General features: G+C 49.8%; 1 protein-coding gene across 1 annotated transcript; it reads right to left on the bottom strand.

Annotated features, from left to right (window-relative positions):
* Window positions 1-4,862: 4,862 nt before the first annotated feature.
* LOC123167894 (brassinosteroid-responsive RING protein 1) lies at window positions 4,863-6,131 on the bottom strand. The gene has a single exon (XM_044585758.1). It carries the CDS (start codon window positions 5,945-5,947, stop codon window positions 5,429-5,431), a length of 519 nt encoding a protein of 172 aa, XP_044441693.1. The 5' UTR covers window positions 5,948-6,131; the 3' UTR covers window positions 4,863-5,428.
* Window positions 6,132-10,348: the final 4,217 nt, after the last annotated feature.

Below are 10,348 nucleotides of genomic sequence, written 5' to 3'. Positions count from 1 at the left end.
ATTCATCACAATTTATTAGAATGCTCATTATGCTTCACTTATATCTTTTGAGTTAAGGGAATTTACTCATGTGCTTCACTTATATCCTTAGAGCATGGCGATACATATATTTTATAAAAATAATTTGCACTCTCATGCTTCACTTATATCTTTTTGAGAGTTGAATAGGTAGTGTTAATTTGCATGAGTTATATGTTTAGTCAAAAAATGATAGGTATACAAGAGTGGTATAATAAAAACTTTCATGTACATCAGTGAATATGATGTGATCGGTGATAACATTGAAATTATAATATGAAGGTTTACTAGTTGATAAACATTGGTTAGTAAAAATGTCGGTGTTAAGGTTTGTGATTTCGACCTCATTAAAGTGTCGGTTATTGCATGGTGGGGAAGTTGGAGCATAATTTATCCTTGATTAATATCCTTTGTGTTGTCCGGATCGGGTGCGCGCGATGATTAACTCCTACCAACCTCCTCCCTAGGGGCATGCGATATTAGTTTGCTTTGAGGACTAATGTGAGTTCGTGGACTATAAGCACTTCAACCCTTCCATAATTTGCTAGCCTCTTCGGTATAGTGCATTGCCTATTCTCACCTCAAGACTTGGTGCAAACTTCGCCGGTGCATCCAAATCCCGTGATATGATACGCTCTATCACACATAAGCCTTATTATATCTTTCCTCAAAATATCCACCATACCTACCTACCATGGCATTCCTATAGCCATTCCGAGATATATTGCCATGCAACTACCACCGTTACTCTTCACATGACTTGAGCATTCATTGTCATTTTGCTTTGCATGATCATATAAAGCTGACATGATATTTTGTGGAAAAGCCACTGTTCATCATTTGTTATACTGTTACGCTAGATCATTGCACATCCTGGTACACTGTCAGGGACTTTCATATGTAGTCATATCATTCAACATATTGAGCTGTAAGTAAATAGAAGTGTGACGATCATCATTATTAGAGCATTATCCGAGTGAGAAAAAGAATGATGGAAACTGATGAGTCCTCGAAAAAGTGGGGATGAGGTTCATGATATTGTTCTAAAAATGAGAGAGGGAAAAATAGAGAAGGGGCAATGTTACTATCCTTTACCAGACTTGTGCTTCAAAGTAGCACCATGTTCTTCATATAGAGAGTCTCCATGAGTTGTCACTTTCATATACTAGTGGGATTTTTTACATTATAGAACTTGGCTTGTATATTCCGATGACGAGCTTCCTCAAATGCTCGAGGTCTTCATGAGCAAGCAAGTTTGATGAACACCCACTTAGTTTCATATAGAGAGCTTTCATACACTTATAGCTCTAGTGCATCCGTTGCATGGCAATCCCTATTCCTCACATTGTTATTGATTGTAAGGCCTCTCCATTGCCTAACGATTCACCGAGTTGATGCGGGACTTTCTCAACTTTTTTGTCTTCCCTTATAAACCTCTACCATCATTCTCTTTGCCGTCCAAAGTACGAAATCCATGGCTCATGCTCATGTATTAAGTGGAGTTGCAAAGGCTGAAGCATGAAAAAGTATGATACAATTGCTTGGTTTGGCAATGGGGTGTTCATGATTTATACTTTATGCTAGGAAGACCGAGTTATGCCATGCTTACATGACTAAGTAGGGATAACGTTCTTTAGCATTGTTTTTAAGATTAACGATTATTTTCTAGCATTCTTGCATATTATCGTTTTGATATCTATTAAGTCATCGCCCAACATTCATACCAAAATGATTTTATGATTAAGACATGTTAAGTAGCACTTCACATCAAAAACTTTGTTTTAACATTTACCTACTCGAGAAAGAGCAGGAGTTCAGCTTGGGGATGTTGATAAGTCTCCAATGTATCTATAATTTGTTATTGTGTCATGCTATTATATTATCTTGTATGCTTTATATGCCAATTTATATCATTTTTGGGAACTAACCTATTAACTCAGTGCCCAGTGCCAGTTCCTGTTTTCTGCTTGTTTTTGGTTTTCCAGAAAATCCGTACCAAACGAAATCCAAACACGATGAAACTTTTTGAAGATTTTTTCTGGACAAAAGGAGACCCCTAGAAGCTTCAGGAGGAGGCCAGAAGACATGCGAGGGAGCCACAAGGCAGGGGGCACGTCCTGGGGCCTTGTGGCCCACTCGTTGCTTCGTTTTACCTAACTCCAGTGCTACAAATTCTCATATATCCAGAAACTCCTAGGGGAGGCCTCGAAACAATTTTATCACCGCCGGAAGTCTCTGTTCTTCCGTGGTCCCATTTGAAGGCCTTTTTCGGTACTCTGCCGGAGGGGGAATCCATCACGGAGGCCATCTTCATTAACCTTGTTGCGTCCATGATGATGTATGACTAGTTATCACATGATCTACGGGTCTATAGCAGTAGCTATGTCTCTCTCTTTCTCTCACCCCTCTATCTCTCTTGATCTTCAATACAATGATCTCACCTGAGACCGATCCGATGTAAACTATGCGGTGTGTTTGTTGGGATCCGATGAATTGTGGGTTTATGATCAAATTATTCATTGATAGTATTTGAGCATTTTCTGATATTTATCTATGTGTAATTTTATAGCCTTGTATTTCTCTCTGATCTATCTATCTCTTTAGGCCAATTATATCAATTTATCTTCAGTGGGAGAGGTGCTTGGTAGTAGGTTCAATCTTGCGGTGTCCTTACTCTGTGAGGAGGAGTTGCAACGCACATATTTGTATTGTTGCTACTAACGGTAAAACGACGGGGTTTGAACATATTATTTGTCTTATTTTGTCTACATTATGTCATCATGCTTCAAACATTACTCTCTTTATTATAAACTTAATACCTTGCAATGCATGCTGGATAGTGGTCAAGGGGTGGAGTAATAGTAGTAGGCGTCAGTAAGTTTAACATTCTACTTGTCACAAACGTAATGCCTATATATTGATCATGCCATGAAGAATCATCATATCTATGTGTTATTCTGTTAATTGCCCGACAGTAATTTGTTTACCCACCATTAATATGCTTATGAGAGAGATGCCTCTACTGAACCTATGGCCCTCGGATCTACTCACTTGATGTTTACTGAAACCCTAGAAATATTGTTGTAATTTATTTTCCTTTTATTTCTATTTCTATTTCTATTTTATCTATCTACCACTACCAGATTTAGTCCTTGCAATTGGTGAGGGGGTTGACAACCCTCTTGCTTTCATTGGGTGCAAGCATTTGCTTTGTGTGTGCAGGTACCGTTTATCTTTTTTGTGTAGTGTCTCCTGCTGGTTCGATAAATCTTGATTCTTAACTGAGGGAAATACTATCTATTACTATACTACATCGCCCTTCCTCTTCGGAGAAATCCCAACGCCTATCACAAGTAGCACACACATCAAAGAATAAGCACCTGCGTCACACAAAGAGCGAGAACATGAGTACCCGCCCCCACCGACACACGGTATCCCTCCCAAATCCACGTATATCATGCATGACCGACCCAGGAAACACCAAATCGAGTACCACGACGAACAAGAACCAACCTCCACAGTGACATCCTCACCGACCACCGACAATAAACCTAGAGTAGCTGGCACAACGCAACCGAAAACTACCGACCGTCCACCACCCCTGCAACAATGGAAGTACGAATGATTTGGGCAACACGAAACTGGACAAACCGAGCATCCCGGTGCTGGGCGAGAACCAGCCTCCACACCGACATCCCAACACCCACCGAAAACACAACGAGAGTAAAGTATCCGACAACAGCATACCATTCACCACCCTGACAACAACGCACGAGATATACCTGGCATAGCCTAACCAACATAAGCTAACAACTAAGTAAGGCACGGCTACGCCACCCGGGCAACACCACACAAGACAAACTGAATACCACAACAGACTCTCGAACATGCCGAGAACCAGCCTCCAGCCCACCCTCCTCGTAGCCCACGAACAAATTGGGAGTTACCGACGGCCAGGTAAGGCATGGCTACGTCCACATCGACCAATCACACGAAATGTGCATGTAAGGGCAACAGAAAACACCATAGAAAGGTAGCCCGAGCGCGTCCGCGACCCACGCGTCATGGACCCCCAAGGCCGCTAGCTCAGGAGCACCAGTAAAGATGATGGGGAGGGCGCCAAGCAGACAACGCAGCGAGGGGCGTGCGGATGGGACGGTGCGAAAGGCACTCGTGAGCGAGGATGTCTGCAAAAAAAAAGGAGGACGCCCGCAGGAGGTGGTTACTCCAGCATCTCTTATAGCAGTCATTTGTATATTTTGACATCTTGAATATGTATTTGCGGCGAAAGATGTTATTGACATATGTACTCCCTCCGTTCCTAAATATAAGTCTTTGTAGACATTTCAAATAGAATACAATATACGGATGCATGTAGACATATTTTAGTGTGTAGATTTATTAATTTTGCTCCGTATGTAGTCACCTGTTGAAATCTATAGAAAGTACATTTGGGAACGGAGGGAGTAGATGATTAGTTTAGTTGTCTGACAAACAAAGAAAATATAGTACCTTTTCAATCCTATCGCGCATTGTGCGTGCAGCGTGCTGCGTGCACCATTACTAGTGTCTGGTAAGTATTTGAGGGAAGTGGCTAGTAGCACGTAGTGTCGATTAATTAAGCACTGTGCACGTTGCTTTAAGCAATGCTTATCCTAACCCCTCTACATTGACGTGAGGCTTACCCTCTAAACACCAAACATGATGGTAACATATCTACTATTGGGAAAAGCCCAATTGAGGTCCATCCACCACCTACACTACATACAATCTACATAACCTCTTTTACAATACAATCCACGTATATAACTTTGATATACGAAAAAAAAGCGCACGGCAAAGAATAAGATAAGTTGAGTGATGTCAGACAATTCTTATTCATTCTTCGATATTGTCAAGTGGAGGCAGCTATGTACATCTCTCTTTCTTGATCTCTCTCTCTTAATTCCCCTCATAAAATAAGTTAATAGAAAAGGAGAAAAGAAAAGGAGAAGGGGAAGGAAATTACAAAAAAGAAGATTAAAAAAGTGAAGTGGGTGAGGTTGAAGAGGAGCTGAAAAAGAGAGAGAAGAGCATATGGATCTGCAAGTGCTATGCATAGTGCTCATTCACCAGATCCAATGCAGGTAGCCATCCCTGTCCTCCTCATAATTAGTGCCTCACCTACCAATAATACTCCACCACACAAACGTACACACACGCACGCACACCTCTTCTTCTCGCTCTGTCTCTCTCTCTCTCTCTCTCTCTCTCTCTCTCTCATCCCCTTTTGATTTCTCTCGTGAAAGCATGGATCCGTGGAGAGATGGGCGGATGGATGGAGAAGGGCCTAGCTAGCTAGCTATACGGACTGACCTATCTCTGGCGGCGAGGCCGCAGCGGCAGAAGGGTCGCTCCTTGGAGCGTGAGGTCAGAAGGAAAAAGAGGGCAGCTTGCCGGCGTCGGCGTCGGTGGGGAGGAGGAGCGCGCGGCAGAGGGGGCAAGTAGCCTGACCCTTGTCGACCCACTTGTCTATGCAGGCCTTGTGGAAGGCGTGCGCGCAGTTGCCGAGCTCGCGGACGCGGTGCCGCGCCTCGAGCGCGCCCAGGCACACGGCGCAGCAGGTCGACGCCGCCGCGGCCCCGGCGGCGCAGCGCCGGCTCTTGAGGTCAGCATACCGGACGGCGGGGAGGCGCGCCTTGATGGCCGCCGGCGCGGGCGCCGGCCCGGATGCCAGGGATAAAGAGGACGAGGGAGCCGCTGCCTCCGCCACGGCCCAGAGGTCCGGCGGCGGCGCGTAGGCCGGGTGGTCGTCGGCCGCCGGCGGCGCCGCGAGGCCGAGCGAGGAGAGGCAGAGCAGGACCGCGTGGCGGAGGAAGTCGAGCAGCTGCAGCACCAGGATGAGCGGCTGCGGCAGGATGACGCAGTAGCACACTGAGGGGAACCCCATGGCCGGCGGGCACGCTTGTAGTTAGAGAGAGAAAGCACGGCAGGAGCGAGAGAGAGGGAGGTGGGACGGTGGGGGTGAGGGGAGGAGAGGTGGGGTCTATATATAAGCGAGAGGGATGGATGCGTTTTGTGGGCAGGCTATGTTTGGAGGGGAGGAGAGGGGGGGAGGCTACGCGTACTACAAAAGAAAACATGTCAAGCGAGAATAGACGGGCTACGTGCACGGTTGGAAGATTTATAGACCTTGTCTGCCCGTGACGCTGACAACGTGCGTGCTCTCGCCGCCGGAAATATCAGCACTCTCGCGGTCTCACTTGTCTTTAGCCATACGTGTTGCCTGATTAAGCGCAGTGCAACCCGCAGTTAGCTCGAGAAGACGTGCGTGTGGGTGTGGCTTTGTTAGAGCACTAGCACATCTGGCGAATGTCTTTTGGCGTTTGCACCTGCGGTTTTTTGGCCTTAGGAGCGATCGAATTTCCAGTCGTGCTTCTAGGTTTCGGCCCCAAGATGTCAAAAAATTGAACTTGTCTTTCCAGCTGCCAAAAAACGCCACAAATTCGGCGATCATCATGCCACAGGCAGGCGATCGAACATACCCAAAAGTCTGGCTATCAAAAGGAAGGAATCATAGACATGGAACGCATCAAACGGCAGGCTCCTCTGCCGTGGGACTGGCCGAGGGCGGCGTCGGCGTCGGCGTCAGCGCAGCTTTAGTACTCGGGCTCGGCGTCGGCGCAGCTTCAGTGCTCGGGTTGTGCGTTGGCGTCGGCACAACTTCATTGCTCGAGCTGGGCATCGGCGTTGGCATAGCTTCATTGCTCGGGCTGGGCGTCGGCGTCGGCGTGCGTAGAGGCGGTGGTCGCCGTCGGTCCCGGCATCTGGTTCAAGACGAGGCTACGCTCCGCTAGGTACCATGCCTTCACCTGCTCGTCCATCGTCGACATATCTGCCGCCATGAATAACGCCAGGTCGGTATTCCTCTTCTTCGCGGCGACGTTGGTCCTGAGAAGGTCGAGCTTGACGTCCTGCTTCGTCATCAACTAACGCCGACCACCTCGCTTCGGATTTATCCTCCCTCTTGGCGGCGTTGTTCTTGGCGTCAGCGATGCACTGCTCGATCAATTGTAGCCGTTCGGCAGCGGGTGTCGCGCCCCTCGCCGCCTTAGCTCTTTTGTTGCCAGTAGGGCGCCCTTCTGCCGCCGCCTGGGCAGGCGCGTCCGGCTTGTAGGTCTCCTTGGCCTTGGCGAGAGCGAGCCGGCACTCCCTCCACTTCTCGCACGACTCGATCCTGGAGAATGCGTGAAGGAACTTGAACTCTTGGTCACTGTTGTCCTGGCGAAACATGTTGAACATCCGAACCATCTGGATAGCCGAAGAACAAGTGTCGGCGAAGCACACAACGAAAGAACTAAGACGACTGTCCATACGTGACCCTCGACGTTGGCGCCGCTTTCCGGGCGAACCGCGACCTCCTCTAGGATCCCATGCCACTTGTTGCAGGCTGCCTGGATGGTCACCCAATGGTTCGCCATGGCCTTCTCGTCGTGATCCATGTGGATGTTGGCGAAGTCGGGGTCGACCAACTTGCGCTCGTCGAACGCCGTCTTGATCCTTCTCCGGTGCATGTCGGCGTTCTGATTCGAGCCGGTCATCGGGTCGATACTGATGTTCTTCCATGCGTCGGTGAGGCACTCGTCTTCCTTGGACGTCCACTTGACGCGAGGCTCGCCCGGTCTGGCGTTGGACGCCCGCTTCTAATTTCTCCCGTTGGTCGCCCGATCTGACGCGGTGCTCTGCTGGCTCCCCCGCCCTGCTTGTGGGCAGTGGCCGATCTGTTGAGGCAGAAGGTTCATCGTTACCGCGTGAGACGCCTCTCCCTGCTCCGCCGCCGCCGCCGCGTCCTTGGCCCTCTTCGTGATGAGCCTGTTCCGCCAATCGGCCGTGTCCGCCTCCCGGCGCTCAATGTCCGCCTTCCACTGGGCGTTCGACAAGCCTGGTGGCCTTGCCATTGGCGCCCTCGGTTTCCTCTGCTTTGGCTGGCTGGTATCGGTGGCTAGGCGAGGGAGCGCATACTTCTTTGGTGGCATGGAGGCCGGATCTGATGAGGAGAATGGCGGGAGCGGCGGGGGAGAAGGGGGAAGCACTAGGGAAATGGAGGGAAGGGGGGCGGCGGGAACATACCGGTGTGTCGCCGACATGGCGGGTCCGCGCACCTTTTCGCTTCAGGCGGTGCCCCTAGGCGCCCCCCGGTGCGCTGGGTTCGGCTTCGGTTCGCCGATTGTTATTTCGGCCCAAATCGGTGATAAACGACGATCTGGGGACGCGATTGGGCCGATTTTTCGCTGCCGGCGCTAAAAAGGCACCGTGGGGGCCTGTTGGGGGGCGAGTGGAGATGCTCTTACATACATGGGCCGATGACACTTGCCAAAGGATGATCATGCACAAATCATCTTTCTTTTTTTGAGTAACCTGCACAAATCATCTGAGCTAGGCCTTTTCTTAGCCTAAGCGCCGGTCACCCAGCCCAGTTGCCGCGTAGGCGTCCGATTGGAGGAAGCACAACCATCAAATTTGAATCTGCCCTCCTCTGCAAAAGTCAACTCTCTCTCCCACGCACACGCGCTCAATGCTAGCCGCACGTCTCCGGTCATGGCGGCAGCACCCCTCCGCAGCATGGAGCACCCGTAATTGCCCCCTTTTTGTCATCCGCTGATAGCAGACTTTGTCGCCGACGGTTGCAACTCCTTCCACCGGGGATGTCGCATTTGCGCCGGCCGGTTCCAGCAAAAAATACAGGTTTGCAGCGCCGCCAGGTTCCCCCTTATCACCGGTTGTAGCTTCTCCCGCTACCGATTTGCAGCTCCGATGCAAGCCAGTTCCAGCAAAAATGGCTGCTGGTTCTAGCTTCCGCCATGGCCGTCGTTGTAGTAGGTTGCGACATAGTACCCCGCGTGCTCCTGCCACCCGTAACAAATTGGTCGAACAGTTCGAACAAAACGACCTGCCGGTTCCAGCATTTTGTCGCCGAAATGGTCAACTGGTTCCGGCAAAAAAGGATCATCAGCCGCAACTCTTCTCATCGTTGGTTCAGCACGCCGCGTCAACGGATCCAGCTCCCTCGTGGCCGGTTGCAGCATGCCGTCTTGGCAGTTCCAGCATCCACACACGTTGGTTCCACCACGGCTGGGTATCGGTTGTAGCATGGGTCACAGCTCCGCTGGGCACTGGTCATGTCCCACAATCCCCATGCTCGCAGCATGACGCATCCTCTTCCTGATTGCAGCTTCCCCACTACATAGCAGCTCCGCTGGGCGCCGGTCACGCCCCATCATCCCCATGCTTGCAGCATGACGCACCCTCTTCCTGATTGCAGCTTGCCCACTACATAGCAGCTCCGCCAACCGGCGACTGCAACTCTGTGGCCACCGGTTTGTAGCTCTTCGTTGGGTGTGGCATTGCATCAAGCTCGATCACACCCGCAGTTGCAGCTCCACCACCCCCGTTGTTCCAGCTTTCTTCAACGTCGATTGAATCATGGCATGCCATCGTGGGGGAAAGGATGAGGAGGAGGGAGTGGTCGAGACCTGTGCGCGCATAGCCACACCCGCAGGAGATGAGGAGAAAAATTGGGGAACGGTGTGGGTGAGAGGTGGGGGAAAGGATAAGGGAGTGGAGGGGGCAGTGTGTGGGCCATCAATGATGCACGTGGCGAGGGGGGCATTCGATCATCCGTGATCCAAGGAGACTCATGCGGTCGGTGAAGTTTCAGCCAGCCAGCCGGTGGGAAACGTTTTCTTTTTTGGGGGGACATAAATATTTGGATGTCGTTCCCCAGGCGAGCGGAAGACCTTGACGAACCACTAGTTCGCATTGGTTGCACGAACCCAGTGAACTAATTCGTGCACTCTAGGACACCCACGACGAATGATCCTAATTGGCAAGGGCACCTCATTTCCACGCGCAGCTCACCTCTTTCAGCTCGCATGCCCCACCCTGTCAGCCAACCACGCAAACTTTTTCACCGGCATACCTAACAACCTTCTCGCCAACTAAGAACCCCTCTTTCCCTATTCTATCGCTGCCCGATTTGATTCCTCCTCCTCTTCTTTGCCCTTGCTCAACCAGTGAGTCGTCGGGCCAATAACTGTCACGAAAACTCAAGCATTGATGGATCCAATTACCATATCATCCAACTGAGGTGAGAATAACACCACCATCTATCTTCCCTCCTCAAAATTGCCAGCAGGATCTGTCTAATCTTGCCATGGTCAATAATAGGTGTGATTTTGCCACTAGATTAGTAATACCAATGGTGGTAGATCAATTTTTTCAAAGTTGAAAGCATATACTTGCCATGTGTAATTGAATTTGGTGTCATGTGTAAGTGAAAATTTGCTAAACT

Source organism: Triticum aestivum, chromosome 7D, assembly GCF_018294505.1.
Source record: "Triticum aestivum cultivar Chinese Spring chromosome 7D, IWGSC CS RefSeq v2.1, whole genome shotgun sequence".
Lineage (NCBI taxonomy): Eukaryota > Viridiplantae > Streptophyta > Magnoliopsida > Poales > Poaceae > Triticum > Triticum aestivum.
Note: the sequence above shows the minus strand (reverse complement) of the source record. Positions and strands in the feature narration are given on the sequence as shown.